This window comes from Cervus elaphus, chromosome 19 (assembly GCF_910594005.1).
Source record: "Cervus elaphus chromosome 19, mCerEla1.1, whole genome shotgun sequence".
In the NCBI taxonomy this organism is placed as follows: domain Eukaryota; kingdom Metazoa; phylum Chordata; class Mammalia; order Artiodactyla; family Cervidae; genus Cervus; species Cervus elaphus.
This window is the reverse complement of record NC_057833.1, coordinates 91,146,737-91,164,799: the sequence shown is the minus strand read 5'-3', so window position 1 is coordinate 91,164,799 and position 18,063 is coordinate 91,146,737. Positions and strand designations below refer to the sequence as shown.

General features: G+C 39.2%; 1 protein-coding gene across 1 annotated transcript in view; it reads left to right on the top strand.

The window, feature by feature from the left end:
* PCOLCE2 (procollagen C-endopeptidase enhancer 2) overlaps positions 1-18,063 on the top strand; it is an 81,562-nt gene that overhangs the window by 49,996 nt on the left and 13,503 nt on the right. The window contains exons 3-5 of the mRNA XM_043874546.1: positions 5,435-5,690; positions 10,519-10,643; positions 13,061-13,197. Coding sequence (XP_043730481.1) covers positions 5,435-5,690; positions 10,519-10,643; positions 13,061-13,197 — 518 coding nt within the window. The remainder of the gene's footprint in view (positions 1-5,434; positions 5,691-10,518; positions 10,644-13,060; positions 13,198-18,063) is intronic.

Below are 18,063 nucleotides of genomic sequence, written 5' to 3'. Positions count from 1 at the left end.
ATTTTATCTGAAATTATTTATTTACTTTATTGAAGGAGACTTTAAAGAATGTTAACAATAATCAATTCTGGCTTGTTGGTATCCAGGTGTATATTACTTTATGTATCTTCCAATATTTTTTTATACTGCTAACAAAGAAAAACCAAGGGTACAGACTATAGATTCTTGAAGTGGGAGGTCATCTTCAGAGAAGTTCTTTCCAAAATCCTTTAGAATGGTAATCCAGGAACTCTTAGCAGAGTTCACATCACAGGGCATCAATCTTGGTTCCTTATATAAAGATGAACAGTGTTGTGCTATAGTGAAGGGTTCACTTCGGCATGCATTTCACTTACAACAGAATTTCTCTTGGCCTTCAGTGCAAGATGGCATTTATCTATGGTTCCAGGAGACCCACAGTGAATACCGATCTCTCCTGAAATCTTCCCTCCAAAGAATTTTTGTTAGGGTTGTTGGATTTTGTGTTCAGAGTTATACAATGTAACCCATTTTCTATTACCAGCATATTTGTGTCTCATTCTCAGAGAAGCTTCAACTTTTCATTGCATCCAGACCAAGTAAAGAATGTTGGAGAAGAAATGATTTATCCCATAGGGAATGAATTTCCAAAGCTTGGGTTCTATTTCAACAGCCTCACTGCAGTCACACTATTTTCTTAGTGACAGAGAACTGAGAAGTTACTAATGAAACAAGACTATCATGTCCGTGTCCCTCCATGTTGCAGTCATCAGAAGACTTCAGGACAGCCTTCCTCATTTCTTATAAACTTTAGGCCCTGGCTTATGGTCACTGTTTTCAGCACCAATCTTGTCATCATTCACAGTCATTTCAACATCTATGTGGATGATCCCTTTGGGTCTTTTATCTCCTCTCCTCCATCACTTCTTAGTCACCCACATCCATTGTCATTATCCTTGCCTCCACCACAGTCTACAGACTTCATTTTCTTGGGCTTTAAAATCACTGCAGATGGTGACTGCAGCTATGATATTAAAAGATGCTTGCTCCTAGGAAGAAAAGGTGTGACTAACCTAGACAGCATATTAAAAAGCAGAGACATTACTTTGGCAACAAAGATCTGTCCAGTCAAAGCTATGGTTTTCCCAGTGGTCATGTATGGTTGTGAGCGTTGTACCATAAAGAAGGCTGAGCACCAAAGAATTGATGCTTCTGAACTGTGGTGTTGGAGAAGACTCTTGAGAGTCCCTTGAACAGCAAGGTAATCAAACCAGTCAGTACTAAAGGAAATCAGTCCTGAATATTCATTGGAAGGATTGATGCTGAAGCTGAAGTTCCAATACTTCGGCCAACTGATGCAAAGAGCCGACTCATTAGAAAGACCCTGATGCTGGAAAAGATTGAAGGCAGGAGAAGAAGGGGACGCAGAGGATGAGATGGTTGGATGGCATCACTGACTCAAAGGACATGAGTCTGAGCAAGCTCTGGGAGACGGTGAAGGACAGGGAAGCCTGGCGTGCTGCAGGTCATGGGGCGCAAAGAGTTTGACACGACTGAGCCAACAATAGCAACAACTGACCTCACCCCACTGAGTCCTGACTTCTGTCCTTATAACCCAGTGTGGATTCCGTAGTCCACCATTGTGGTCATTCCCCTGCCTGTGTCCTCTCTCCCTCCATCGTCCTAACTTGGCAAATATCCCTCCACCTTCCCAACCTCCCCCCACAACACTGCTTAAATTCAACTCTGCCTACTCTGGACCTCCACCTAGACAGCTGAACATGGCTGGAGAGAAAGAGAATACAATCATGCAGAGGACTCACTTTTTTCCTTTTAAATGAGATATAGTTTATGTACAAGATTATTTAAGTTATAGGAATACAGCATAGTGATTCACAACTTTTAAAGGTTACACTCCATTTATAGTTATTAACATTATAAATTATTGACTATATTGCCTGTGTCATACACTATATCCTTGTAGCTTGTTTATTTTGTGAAAGTGAAAGTCACTTAGTCATGTCCAACTCCTTGCAACCCCATGGACTATGAAGTTTATGGGATTCTCCAGGCCAGAATACTGGAGTGGGTAGCCTTTCCCTCCTCCAGGGGATCTTCCCAACCCAGGGATCTGACCCAGGTCTCATTTATTTTGTGCATAATAGTTTTTACCTCCTACTCTGCTCCCATTCCCCCCCTGCCCTCTCCCCACTGGTTTGTTCTCTGTGTCTGTTAACCTGTTTCATTTTTTATATTCACTAGTTTGTTGTACTTTATAGATTCCACACTTAAGTGATATCATACAGTATTTGTCTTTCTCTTTCTAAATTATTTCACTTAGCCTGATGCTCTCCAAGTCCATCCTGTGCTGTGCTTAGTCGCTCAGTCATGTCTGACTCTTTGCGACCCCATGGACTGTAGCCCACCAGGCCTCTGTCCATGGGGATTCTCCAGGCAAGAATAGTGGAGTGGGTTGCCATGCCCTCCTCCAGGAGATCTTCCCAATGCAGGGATTGAACCCAGGTCTCCTACATTGCAGACGGATTCTTTACCATCTGAGCCACCAGGGAATCAGAGTCCCAAGTCCATCCATGTTGTTGAAAATGGCAAAATTGCATTATTTTATGACTGAGTAATATTTCATTGTATATATGTACCACATCTTTATCCATTCATCTGTTGATGAACACATAGGCTGCTTCAATATCTTGGCTTTTGTAAATAATGCTGTTATGACCACTGGGGTGCAGGTGTCTTTGGATTACTGTTTTTGTTTTTCTCAAATATGTACCCAGGAGTGGAATTGCTGGATCATACGGTAGAGAGGACTCACTTTTAATTCATTTACTTACAGTGGACCCTCAGTACTCATGACAGTCCTGTTACACTTCTCTAATCTGTTACCCACCTACTCATCTGTTCTCAAACTCCAAGTAGCTCCTCCCACCTCCACTCTTTTGCTGCTGATGACCTCGTTCTCTATTTCACTGAGAAAAACAAAGTGATCAGAAGAAAAGTTTCACATGCCATCACAACCTCGTGTACCAACCTACCTGCATCTGCCTGCCTTCCTGTCACTGGGCAGACCATCCATGCTTCATCAGTGTCTTAGATCAGCTCTCCCCTGGCCTGCTAATGACATTACTCAAGCAATTTTCCCTTTCTTTTACTTAATCAGTTTTGCCCTCTCTACAGGATTATTCCCACTGGCAAGCAAGCATGCCTTAATTCAGCCCATTTAAACATCCTTTCTTGACCACACATCCCCTTCTAGCTACAGCCTTTTTACTCTGTTCATCTTTCCAGCTGAACTGCTTGAAAGACTTGTCTATATTCATTTTCACCAATTCCTCTCACTCCATTTTCTCTTGATCCTTCTCTTCTCAGGCTTCATCCCTACTGCTCCAGCAAAACAGCCATGTCAGAGTCACCAGTGACCTCTGGTTGCTAAACCCAGTGGTCATTTCTCAGTCGTCATCTTACTGACTAAACAGCAGTGCCTGATTCAGCTAATCAGTCTTTCCTGCTTGACACACTCTCTTCGTCTGGCTCTGGGCACCACATCCTTCTGGTTGCCTCCTACTTATTGACTCAGTCCCTTTGGTGGTTTGGCTCCATCTTGGAGACACAATGACACTGGAATGCCCTAGGACTCCATCCGTAGACCTCTTTCCTTTTTCATCTATGCTCACGCTGTGGGTGGATGAGTATCATAGCTTTGAATTGCCCTCCATAGAGTTTATACATTTACGCAAATAGTCATTATTCACTCAAGGACCATCCAAATTAATTTAGTTCCAAATGTTTTTCTTAACTGGGAATTTTTCAGTGATTCATGGAGAGCTTGCCTATGGTCAGGGTAGCAGATATGGCATCACATTGTGATAATTTTCTGATCATGGGATAAAGAGAGATTGTATGCAACAAAACAATACAAAACAAAAAAAAACCCAAGGATATTCTGCAACAGATATCGCAGTGAGAATGTTTAAAAATTAAATTGTGTTTTCTGTTGTCAACTTCTTAGACTGTGACTTTAGAGCTTCTGATGTTCATACTTAAGATAAGCCTCCAGCAATTAGAATGCAACAATGGTACGGCTAAAATATCCCCCTTGTGATTACTGGGTTATAGTTTCTCCATTTGGGTGTTTATGTATTTGATTAAAAAAGGCAAATAGCACTGACACACTTCTTATAGGAAAAAAAATTTCATGTCACTTACCAAATATGGGGAGCTTACCAACATGGGGAAACCACATTTATGTGATGGCATCTGTTGAGCCTTAAGTCTGAGATGGTTAATTAAGATGAAGCAAACAGTGTTGCTTGTGGATCTTTGTTGTTTTTTAATCACTGACCTTTATTATCTGTAGGTTTTTACAGAATGAAATTCTTATGCTATTGAGTGTGAAACAAATCTGATCAAGACTTTATGACTAAACAGCTTGTATGAAGAAATTAAAAGATAGTGTGAAATAAATGGGGCTTTTGTAAGAATCCTGCCAAATGCTTTTGTAGCCATTTTTTTCTACCTAGTCAGGGAACAAGGAGGGAGGAGGAAATTATGGTGAAGAAAGTCTTAAGAGAAAGTGGAGAAAGTGAAAACGCATCTTTTTCATCAGTGTATTATGTTTCAAGGCTGCCTAGTATATAGTTTTCACCTGGAAAACAAAAACTCAGTGACTTTGAGAAGAGCTGATTCAACAATTAATCAATATAATCAGTGTAGATAATTGGTCTGGCCTCTTGAGGACCCAAAGTGAATTATCTATAAATTACCTGCACAGTTGCCAAATCACCCTTTGAGTTTGAACTTCATAGAAACATTCTATATCTTGAGATTGTCCTATTATGTTATTTGTAAGAATTGGCGTTTCAGATGTATCTTTGCCGAGCACTATGTCTGAGTGCCGTGGTGCTTTAGAATGTGCAGGTGTGTGCTAAGATCCAGTTGGGCCTACAAAGAATATTGTAAGCTATGATTTAGTAATTAATAAGACTGATCCAGGAACTTCCCTCGTGGTCTAGGGCTTAGACCAGTGCTACCAATGCAGGGGGCCCAGGTTTGATCCCTGGTCAGGGAACTAGATCACACATGCCTCAACTAAGAGTTCACATGCTGCAACTAAAACAAAACAAAAACAAAAACGCATGCTGCTACTAAGACCTCGTGCAGCCAAACAAATTAATAATTAATTTTCAAAAATAAGACTGATCCAATAGTTTGCAACTTTGAGACAGACTCCCTAAGAATAAGCTCATGTACCCTAGAGAATTGTGGAATTTGTGAAAAGATAATAAATGCTCATCTTTTACTGGGAATGCATTATGGTAGAATGCCTTTTCTGGCCTCATTGAGAGTCGAAGGAAAAAAAGCATGATTTGGGGTGTTAAACTTTTCTCTGCTCATTTCAGTAATTGCCTTAGACGCCGTTTCCATGACACAGTTTTCCCCTTGGCCGTTTCCTTGGCAGGTTCCAGAGGGAAAAGTAGTAGTTCTTAATTTCCGATTCATAGACCTGGAGAGTGACAACCTGTGTCGTTATGACTTTGTGGATGTGTACAATGGCCACGCCAACGGCCAGCGCATCGGGCGCTTCTGCGGCACATTCCGGCCTGGAGCCCTTGTGTCCAGCAGCAACAAGATGATGGTGCAGATGATTTCCGACGCCAACACAGCTGGGAATGGCTTCATGGCCATGTTCTCTGCCGCGGAACCAAATGAAAGAGGTATTGTTCCCACATTACGGCAATTATAAGGGCCCATAGTTACTGAATGCCTCCTGTATGTCAGGCACTGTTCTAGGCACTTAATCCAAAGTTGAAGAACAGTTCTTCTCAAACAGAGAGTTAATAAATACCACCAAATCATCAAAATGTTACTCAGTTACATTCAACTCTTTGCAATTCCATGGACTATAGCCCACCATGCTCCACTGTCCATGGAATTCTCCAGGCAAGAATACTGGAGTGGGTTGCCATTCCCTTCTCCAATGGATCTTCCCAACCCAGGGATTGAATCTGGTATCTGGCATTGCAGGCAGATTCTTTACTGCTGAGCCCACCAAACCATCAAGAGACCATTAAAAAAATCAGTCTTGCCAATGGGCAGGGGAGTGGAGAAGGGATGAACTGGGAGTTTTGGGTTAGCAGATGCAGACTGTTACATATAGAATGGATGAACAACAAGTCCTACTGTATGGCACAGGGAATTATATTCATGTATTCTGAGATAAACCATAGACAAAAATCAGTATTTTTTTTAAAGCCCATATATATTCTTATAAAATTCAAATGTAGAAATTCATGGAGTAAAAACTGTGAAACCTTGCACACAGATATAGAGACTTTTCGCCCCATTGTAGTCCCCTCTTAGAAATAGCCATGCATGGCTGGGGGGGTCACATACATGCTTTGTGCACTTACTTATAAGTTTGTACTTTTGCAATAACTTTTAACATGTGTAAGTGGGATCATGCTTTCATATTGTTTCACAGCCTTTTCTTTTTGCATCGCCCTACAAGTTTGAGTAGTTTCACGTCAGTACATGTGATCTCCCAAGCGTAGAAACCTCCGTCCTTGGAAGACAGCTGCAATGGCCAAGATCTGCAGCCTTCTGCCCAAGGGCACTGCCTAATCTTTTCTTGCCTTGGACTGTAGCTCAGCCTCTCTGGTTTGAGATATTAGAGTACAGAATCTGGGGCTGACAGAGCAGCCAGAATACTTGGAAGGAAATCCTGGCTGGGAGCTTCTGAAGAACTGAGACACAAAATATACATATAAAATCCACTCAAATCTTTGGCTAACAGCTAAACTCTACATATATGGGGGAGAGCCCAGGTGGCCTGGCACAAAAGCATCATCTGGAATATGAAGAAACCGATCCAAGATACAGCTGCTGCCCATTAGCAGGGTGATAGACTTCGAGCTTGGATCTAGCCAAGTTGAATGCCTGCCAGAACAAAAATCACTTTTCATTGGAACACAGTAGAATCTAGAGACTTTATAGTGTATCATTCATAATGTCCAGTATGCAATCATCTGATGAAACCAGGAAAGTGTGTCTATATACAACAAAAAAAGCAGTCCGTAAAAACTGACCCCCAGGGCTTCCCTGGTGGTTCAGTGGTAAAGAATCCGCTTGCCAATGCAGGAGATACAGATTTAAGGCCTGATCTGGGAAGATCCCACGTGCCACAGAGCAACTAAGCCCGTACCACTGTTGAGCCTGTGCTGGAGAGCCCAGGAGTCACAATTACCGAGCCCACGCGCTGTAGCCACTGAAGCCCATGCACCCCACAGCCTGTACTCAGCAACGAGAGAAGTTAGCACAGTGAGAAGCCGGCACACCGCACCTAGAGAGTAGCTCCCGCTCACCACAACGAGAGAAAAACCAGTGCAGCGACAAAGACCCAGCACTGCCAAAAATAAGTAAATAAATAATTAAAAAAAAAAACTGACCGTGCAAATAGCCCAGAGGTTACAGGTAGCAGACAAGCATTTTAAGGTGGCTATTATACCTATGTTTAAGGATTTAAATGAAAATATATGTGTAAAAAAATAAACTGGGAATATCAGAAACGAAATGAACTATAAAAAAAGAATAGTAATACTAGAGCTGAAAGATAGAGATTATGAAATTTTAAAATTTATCTGAGGGGCTTACAAGTAGATTGGAGATGGTAGAAGAAAAATGCAGTGGTTTTGATTAGAACTGATTCAATCTGAAGAACCAGTAGGAAAAAGATGAAAAAAAAGACAGTCTTGGAGACTAGTGAGACAGTATCAGGTGGTCTAACATATGTGTAATTTGTGCCTCAGAGGAATAAGGGAGTGATAAAAGTGCAGAAAAAAGGTATCTCGAGAAATAATGGCTTGAAGCCACCCAAAGTTAGTGAAGAACATGAATTTACAGAGCTAGGAAGGTCAACAAACCCCAAATGAGATAAGTGAAAAAATGAAGTCACACCTGGGCACATCATAATTAAAGAAATCAAAAGATAAAGAGAAAATCTTAAAATCAATCAGATAAAACACATATTACATATAGAAGAGCAATGGTGTGAAGGATGGCTTTCTTTTAATCAGAAACAGTGGAGGCCAGAAGGCAGTGGAACAGCATCAACCCAGAATTCTATAACCAGACTTCAAAAACGAAAGTGAAATAAAGACATTTTCAGATAAACAACCATGTCACAAGAAATATTGAAGGAAGTTCCTTAAATTGAAGGGAAGTGGCCCCACAGGGTAACCGAAAGGTCATAGAAGGATAGAAGGCCACTGGAAATGGTAAATATGGCAGACTATGTATTATTTTATTTTCTTCTCTTCATTTCTTTACCATGTGTCTGTTCAAAACAAAACAAAAAGCTTAAGTGTGTATTGTGGCAAGTATAATATATGATATATATGACAACAGTGGAACAAAGGATGGAGAAGCAAGTGAAAATATACAATACATGAAGAAATATTCTGTTAACTCTAAAAGTCTGTGATAAGTTAGAGATGCATATTGCAGTCCCTAGAGAACCCATTAAAAATGCCCTTTTAGTTTTAACTAAAAACCAAAAGGTTAAAATAAATACCAGAATTATTTAACCACTGCAAAGAAGGCAGGAAAGAAAAAAGAGATGGAACAAGAGAAAGGTGTGACAAATAGAACAAAATAGTAATTGGTACACTCAATGCAGGCTTATCAATAAATACATTAAATATAGAGGATTAAATACTCCAATTAGAAGACAGTAAGTATTAGAATGGGTTAAAAAGCAGAGCCCAACCATAATTGTCTACAAGAAAGCACTTGAAATATGAAGACAAAACAGGCTAAACATAAAAGGATGGAAAAATATGTGTCATGCAAACTTCATTAAAGTGAAAACTAATGCTTATAAAAAGATAATTTTACATAGATAGCCTGAAGAATAGGAAAAACATTTGCAAAAATACCTCATAACAGACTTGTATTCAGAATGTATAAAGAACTTATATAACTCAACAGTAGAAAAAGATCCCAATAAATATAAAAATGGGCAAACCCTTGAACATTTACTTTCTAGAAGAAGATATACAAATAATTCATAAGTGCATGAAAAACTGTTCAGTGTCATTAGTTAACAGGGAAATGCAAATTAAAAACACAATGAGATACCATTACATACCCACCAGGTTGGGTTAAAAAAAAAAAAAACTGACAACACTTAATGGTGGCAAAGATGTGATGCAACCAAAGTTCTCATCCCTTGAGAGGCATAAAATACTACAACCACCTGGGGAAATATTTTGGTAGTTTCTTATCAAGCTGAACATCTACATCTATGCTTGGCCCAGCAATTGCATTCCTGGGTGTTTATATAAGAGATATGAAAATACAAGTCCACCAAGAGATTTGAACAAAAATGTTCATAACAGCTTCATTCACAGTAGCCCAGACTGGAAGCAACCTAAATGGATATCAACGGGAGAACGGGTGAACAAATTGTTGTTTCCACACCCCAGAATACTACTTAGCAATGCCAAGGAACAAGCTACCAATACACACCGCAACTTGAATGTATCTCAGACATTGTGCCAGGCGAGAGAAGTCACGCACAGAAGAGGAACACCATATGATTCCATTTATGTGAAGCTCTAGAATAAAAATAATCTACAGTGAAATCTTTCAGAAAAGTGATGTGGAGATCCAGCAAATTGACTGGTGAGGGATATAGAAATTTTGGATACATACATCATAGGCATGTGGCTCACACAGGTGTAACCATTTTCCAAATTTTTACAGCTAAGATTTGTGCATTTCAAAGTATCGAATTTACCGCCCCCAAACCTATAAAGTAATAATAATAATAGTGCAAGTGGTGGGCATTGGCTAGCTATATTGATAGAATAGTAGAATGATGGGATTTCCCTGGTGGTCCAGTGGTTAAGACTCCACACTCCCAATGCAGGGGGCCTGGGTTCAATCCCTGGTTGAGGCACTAACGGTCCGCATGCCACACAGCATGGCCAAAAAGGATAAATAAATAGAAATAAAAAGACATAAAAAAAAGAATAGTAGATTGATGATACTTGTTGAAACTGAACGATGAATACACAGAGATTCATTATATTGTCTGTTTGCTTTGCATATGCTTGAAGTTTTCCATAAACAAAAAGTTGTACAAATTATTCCAACCTCTCTCTCCTTGGGGACCCCTAGACTTTTTTTTATCAAAAACAAAAGTGAAATAAAGACATTTTCAGGGTCTGGAATTCTCAAGGAGGAAGAAAGGACAACCTTTTTTTCTGTCTACATTCCTTAGGATTATATAACAATAATGTATCCTGCTTGAGGACAGTCTCTGGAAAAAAACCTCTGGCTAATCCTGTTATCTTAAGGTGTAAATTATGGGAGTAGGTCTAGTGAGGTCTTTACAACCTCCAGACATTCTTTTGATTCACTGTAATAACTAATTAGAGAGTATATAATTCCATTGCTAACACTAGCAATATTCTAAGATACTAATTTCATATGGTTGCGTTGCCATAAACTTGGACTTTTTTTCACTTTTAATAACTTCAGGTGATCAGTATTGTGGCGGACTCCTTGAAAGACCGTCCGGCTCTTTCAAAACCCCCAACTGGCCAGACCGTGATTACCCTGCAGGAGTCACTTGTGTGTGGCACATCGTAGCCCCAAAGAATCAGGTGAGGTTCCCTGAAAACATGAAGAAAGTATGCATGTGTGAATTGCCCAGTGTGAACTGTTAAAGATACAGGCAAGGAAGGCCCTGCTGGACACAATATTTCTTCATGCAGAGACCCAGGTTAAAGTTGCCTTTGTGCTCTTTGACTTGCAAAGTCATGGATTTAATTTCCCATTAGAGAATTATAATCTTCCACAGGTTTAAAATACAAATGGCCTGCAAATCCCACATGAGGTTGTTTAAACACTGTGGAAGGTGTTATAAGCACGGGTTTATGAGCAGAAGTGACTAACTGCAGCAGGACAAGAAATCCCCAAGTTTACATACACCTAAGGTTACCATCTGCTCACAGAGCATCATGCGCTGGTAATAGCCCTCCAAATCACCAAATCCAAAACAGCCAGAATGCTTCACTTCAACAAAGCCAGTGCAAGCACATCGCATCATCTTTTCCAAGAACAAGGTCTCTGACATGAAAACTGCTGTGCTCCGTGATGGTTTTTCTTTTTCTTTTTTTGGTTGTTGTTTAAAATTTGTGCAGGTTCCCCACAAATAACTATTCATTGCTCTAAAACAATCAACAGAGATCTAGTTTCCCAGTGTTTATTAGTTTGTGGTTATATAAATTTTTACCCTTTCTGGGGACCACTTTCAGATGTTAATTTCAGGACAGAACTTAGCATGAGAATAGACCAACTCTTTGCTATAGAATTTTGAAAATAACTTTTAAAAATTATTATCTTGGGAAACATAGGCTTTAATCCAAACACTGTATGGTGACTATTATGATACTGTTAAAAAAATTTTTTCTAACTTGATCTTTTGTTTACACAAATACTGTTTGCCATATATTCATTTCCTTAGTGGAAAATTATTCAGGCAAATATACCATTCAACTCAGTGATTTGAGTGCACACACACACATACTTTGATCCTAATCCTAAAACTCAGTTTTATGTTTAAATGAAAAATTTACTCATTTATTTGATAATAAAGAATTCTGTAAATCTATTGAACATTTTATAGTTTAAGATAACATTTAAAAATTAAATTTACCCAACATTTAAGCTATTATGTAATTCTTGAGGTTGTATTGATCATTTTTCTCTTTGTGTCATTTGTAAATATGTTAGATTAAGTAATTTCCATTTAAGTATACTTGCAGATTACAACTTAGCATCTTTTTCCCCAAGTTTTTCTCTTTATTTAAATTACATTTGGATTTTATTTATGTAATTTTTGGCTTTAGCCAATTGAGTCTCTAGTCATAGTTGTAGTGTCTGAAATCAGTGGAAACTGTCCAAATGAGAAAAATAATAAGAGAAAATTAAGTCTTAAGTAATTTCTATGTAAATCTTTGGGCATTTTCTTCTTTTAAAAGACATCTTTTTAAAAAAATCATAGCTTTCCACTTTACCCTCCTTGTTTTTATCTTCTCTCCAAAAATTTGTAACCAATTTCTAAGTAGAAAAAGTTCAGCCAATTTTTTAGTAACCTGGAATGCATTTTATTTCTGACCAATGAAAAGTTACAGGACCCAAAAGGGAAATATTTTAATGTAACTTAAAGCAGTGTTGAGTATGAATAAGCTATTATTCACCCTTTCACTGTGCTTTTGAAAAGTGGATAAATATGTGGATATGTGGCAATCATGTTCAAAGCCAAACTTTCCTTTTATGTCTCTTTGCTGTTACAACTTCACCCACATTACTGTCCAAGTCTTCGCTAGCTAATAGCTAATAACAATGTGACTGTCCTAACATGAGTTAACACCTATTATCTTCCATAAGCAGTAGGGAGGGTTGCCTGCCCACGCAGGAAGAATAGGGACCAGTCTCTGGGTGCCATGGGTATTTATGAACCCAGTGAGACTTCCTTTGATTCATACGGTGGAGGTACTCTTCAAAGATCTGCTTTTATAAGGGGAATGGTTGCTTTTAAATCAAAACTTCCTATTGACTTGAGTATTTTAGGACACTATTGTTGGTACCAGTGCCAAAAAAAAAAAAAAAAACAACTTCAGAAATCTAACACTGACTTTGTGCATTCATGCTTCTATGCATTCTCTTTACCATGCATTCTCTTTACCAACTGAGCTATCAGCGAAGCCTGATTAAAATTGTATGTTTTATATTATGTGACTTTTACCACAATTAAAAAAAAAAAACATTAAAAAAAATCCTAACTAGGGTTGATCTAGGGCTTTAAGTGATCTTTTCAAATAGTTAAAAATGAAAGCAAGAGAATAACACAATGTTGTTAACTAAAGAAGTTTGAAAACGATAAGAAAAAATTTAAACAAGGTGAATACATTTTTTTAGGAAGGAAAAACACAGTAACCTAGGGAGAGGAATAATTCTGTTTGAGGTTATCCTGCACTACCCCTTTCACCCTTCTAATGTTGTGCTTTCACTAAAGCTTATAGAAGTAACGTTTGAGAAATTTGATGTTGAGCGTGATAACTACTGCCGGTACGATTACGTGGCTGTGTTTAACGGTGGGGAGATCAACGACGCTGAAAGAATTGGAAAGTATTGTGGAGACAGCCCCCCTGCGTAAGTAGCACCTGTTTTATTTTCAGGGCGCTAAACTTGTTTCTTATGAAACTGTCTGATTATTTTTTAATATGTTTTTAAAGTATTTCTTCCCTTATTCGGCTACGTCAGGTCTTCGCTGCAGCACGTGGGATCTTTGTTATGTTGTGCACACAGACTCTCTAGTTGTGGCGTGTGCGCTTCAGTTGTTGTGGCATGTAGGGTTAGTTGCTCTTGTGGGATCTTAGTTTCCCAACCAGAGATCGAACCCAAGTCCCCTGTATTGCAAGGGGGAGTCTTAACCCCTGGACCACCAGGGATGTCCCCTAAAATTGCCCAATTATATTGTATTTTCTGGAAGATGTTGTGTTGTTGTTTTGTTCACAAATTCTTGGGTTCCTTCCCAGTGGAGTCCCATATAGCAACAACACAAAGAATAGCCAACCCAGAGAGCAAGGCAGCATTAACAAGAGAGGAGAGAGGCCCGGGCAGCTGAATAGATAAACAGAAGCAGAAGCAGAGTTGGTGATGCCCCAGGCCAGATGCTAAGCCAGAGCCCTGGAAACCTCCCTGCCCTGTGAGGGGAGATCCAGTGTCAGAGCAGAATTAGGAAAATTCTAAGGAAAAATCTGGGGGCTGTTTATTGAGAATCCAGATGAGGAAACCTGGAAGCTTGGTTGCAGATGGTTTTACCTGATGAGAGGTCTGTCCTGGACCTTTGGAGGCTTTATGCTTCCTCACTTGGTTGCCCAAATTCTTGCTGAGTAAGCCCTGGTAGCTCAGACTGTAAAAAATTCACTTGCAATGCAGGAGACCTGGGTTCGATCCCTGGGTTGGGAAGATCCCCTGGAGGAGGGCATGGCAACCCATTCCAGTCTTCTTATCTGGAGAATCCCATGGACAGAGGAGCCTGGTGGACTATAGTCCATGGGATCATAAGAGTCAGACGCGACTTAGTGACTAAGCTACATGTCACACCTTCGCATACAATACTAGTAAAGGTGGCAGTTTAAATGACTACTGCTTGCCCGAAAGTCACCATTGTGTTAATTTAAATAGTCTTTCTAAAAAAATATTAGTCTTTCTTACCCTGTTTTTCAACCTAATGAGAGTATCTGCATCACTTGATTTTAGTGAATTTCTGTGATTTCCCAAAGGCACATTAGAATTAAAGCACAGCATTTTCTTTATTTTTTATAAATTTATTTTTGTTTATTTCTTTGGCTATGCTGGGTCTCAGTTGTGGCATTCAAACTCCTAGTTGCAGCATGTGGAATCTAGTTCTCTGACCATGGATCAAACCCGCCCCCTCTCCCCCCACTCCCCAGGCATTGGGGACATGGTGTCTTAGCCAGTGGGCCACTAGGAAAGTCCCAAGTTACTTGCCAGTTTAGATTCATTTATATTTATTAAGTTTGATAATATTAAGAATTTTAATATGTACAAGTTAGTAGTAATTTAAACGGGTGTGTAATCAGTCACTCAGTCATGTTTGACTCTTTGTGACCCCGTGGACTGTAGCGCCCGCCAGGCTCCTCTGTCCATGGGATTTTCCAGGCGAGAATACTGGAGTGGGTTGCCATTACTTTCAAAATTACTATATACAAATTTGGCTTTGGAGATGTCTATGTGACACCAGTGTGGTTGAATTAATTTTCCTTCCCCTCCAAGGGAGAAAATAAGGAAAATTGGCTATTTGGGGCCTTGGCTTCTGGTGAAAGGAAGAAAAATAGTCTCTGGTGGGAATTCTTAACCAAAAACCAGTCCACATGTGAATTTGAGGTTATAATTTACACTACCTGACTATTCCCCCAAAAATGCAGTCAGAAACTTAAAGAATTTCCAAGTTGTGAGTGCCCACGTGGTATGACAGAGGAAAACACAAATCCTCGCTGAAAGAATGCATCTTAACTTAGGCTTTGAGAATTCCTATAAATAGTTTCAAGAAATACAAGTACTAATCAAAAAAATCATGAAACATGAAGAAACAGCCAACATAAACCATCATCAGCAGAAACAAGCTGTAATCAGACCTACAGAGGCCTGATTATAGTAATCAGTAAAAATATAGTAAACTTAAAACATACATATTTTAATTTTATATTAATTAAATATAAATTAAATATATTAATTAAATATTACTATATATAGTAAAATATAGTAAAATTATGAGATACAGAATGCAAAATAAGTATGTGCAAAGAAATTCATGTAAAACATATTACTTGAAAGCCTTTAAGGTACAGACTGTTGAAAGTGAATAAGAACCAAGAGACGTTTAGAAATGATCAAATAGATTTAACAAAGAACCTAACAGAATTTCCAGAACTGAGGTATATAATAGTTTAAACAAGAAAGTTAATACATATGTTAAATAGTTGATATGACATAGTTCCAGAAAGGATTTAAGGAACTGAGAAACAGTATGAAACATGGCACAAAGAGACAAATAGATGGAAAATATGGAAGAGAGGTTAAGATTTATAGAAGCCAGAGTGAAGGAACCTAATACACACTTAATCAAGGTTCCTTAAGAAAAAATACAGAATATAGGAAATTTAATGTTTGAAGAAATACTAGCTGAGTGTCTTCCAAAATGGAGGAGAGATATCAATGATCAAATATGAGAAGTCAATAAAGCCTAAGTAATATATATTTTAATAGATCCATGCCTACATGTATTATAGTAAAACCACAAAACAGCAAAGAAGGACGTTAAAAACATCCAGGAAGAAAAGACAGATTATCACAAAGAGCCTAACTGACTTCTCAGTACAACAATGAAAGTTAGGTCTTAGAAAAATATCTTCAAAATGCTAACACAAAATAACTGTCACTCTAGAATTAATTACCCAGAAAAACTTCTCTTTTGTGAATGTGGGTGAAATACAGACATTTTCAGCTGAATAAGAGCTGAGACAGTTTACTACCAACAAAGCCAAACTAAAGAAACTGCATTATGACTCTAAATCAGGCAGAAAGGCAATGGCCACAGAATAAAGGACTGAAATGCAGGAACAAACGCTGAGCAAAGATACTGGATATAGAGTTGAAGGATTCTCGGGTCTCTGTCTTGTTTGAGAATCGGGTGATGATATTGTGAAACTTTATAATATGCCAAAGTAAATATGGATGTGAATTGAGGTATCCTCTTAAAAAAAGTAGAAATGAAGAGGTAGAAGGCTGTAAACCAGCAGGCTTGGTCTAATGGGTAAATAGAGAACACTACAGGACTTCGCCGGTGGTCCAGTGGTTAAGCCTCCACAGTCCCAAGGCAGGCGGCACAGCAGTTTGATCCCTGATCAGGGAAGTTTTGAAGGAGAAGAACTGGCAGGAAGATTTGACCTACCACGATGGAACAAGGTCAGAAAGCTGTTGTAATTAAGACAGTGTGGTTTTAACAGAGAGATAGAAAAATTGACTAATGAAAACACCAGAGAAGCCAGAGGCTTCTACAGAGTGTCTCTACAGAGTGGGCACATTCCAGAGTCCCACAGGTCAGCAGCCAAAGGATGGCCCTGTTGAGAATGGAGGCAGGGACCATTTTTGTTTCCATGGGGAAATGAATTGTGTTCATATCTATGTCACACAAAAATCAATTACAGATGGGTTACAGGTGTAATTAAATGAGAAGTTTAAATGAGAATTTCTGCTCATCAAAACACACCTTAAAGGGAGAGAAAAGAGAAGCCACAAAACGGAGACAGATGTTTGTAAAATATTTGATATACTTGACAAAGACCTAGGTCTAGGTTCCAGAACATATCAAGAAATTCTTAAAAGTGAGTGAGGGAAAAGTAACAACTTAATAGGAAAAATGGGCAAGGGACATGAAAAGGCATTCCCAGAAGAAGAAAGCTGCACAGTGAATACATCTTTGAGAAGAATATAAATTGGTACAATCACTTTGGAAATCAGTTTGGCAATAACTACTAACATTGAACATGAACTTGTATCCTTTAACCTAGTGTAGAGCGTATACCCTAACCTTCTGGTGTGTCCACTAAGGACACTTTTGTCTTCGTGCATCACAAGACATAAAAGTGTTCTCTTTAACGTTGTTTGTTCCAGAGGGAGAGTAAACAGTTTATCAATAAGAGAATAGTCAGATTCTGTTGCAGTTCACACTCTATAGCCATGAACGTAGTGAATAAATCTCACAGTTGTAATGTTGAGGGTAAAAAAAAAAACAGAAGAAGACACACTATATGCTTTCATATATATGAAGTTTAAGAGCATACAAACTTGTAGGTTATATGGATATAGACCGGTGTTGTTCAGTCACTCAGTCGTGTCTGACTCTTTGCGATCCCATGAACTGCAGCACACCAGGCTTCCACGTCCTTCACTATCACCCAGAGTTACTCATACTCATGTCCATTGAGTCGGTGATGCCATCCAGCCATCTCATCCTCTGTCACCCCCTTCTCCTCCTGCCCTCAGACTTTTCCAGCATCAGAGTCTCTTCCAACAATTCGGCTCTTCACATCAGGTGGCCAAAGCATTGGAGCTTCAGCTTCAGCAGCAGTTCTTCCAATGAATATTCAGGGTTGATTTCCTTTAGGATGGAGTGGTTTGATCTCCTTGCTGTCCAAGGGACTCTCAAGAGTCTTCTCCAACATTGCAGTTCAAAAGCATCAATTCTTTGGCACTCAGCCTTCTTTATGGTCCAACTCTCATGGATGGTCCAACCCTCCACATAACTACTGGACAAACCATAGCTTATATAAGTAAATCTGTAGATAAAGGAAGGGAAAGAAGAAGCACAAACTCAGGGTAGCAGTTGCCTCCACGAGGGTGGGTGGGGGTGGTGGGGGCGCTGTTGAGCAGTCCTGGCTTCCTGAGAAGTTTGCCTGGAAGAGCTGGACTGCCAGCCCACCAACTAGC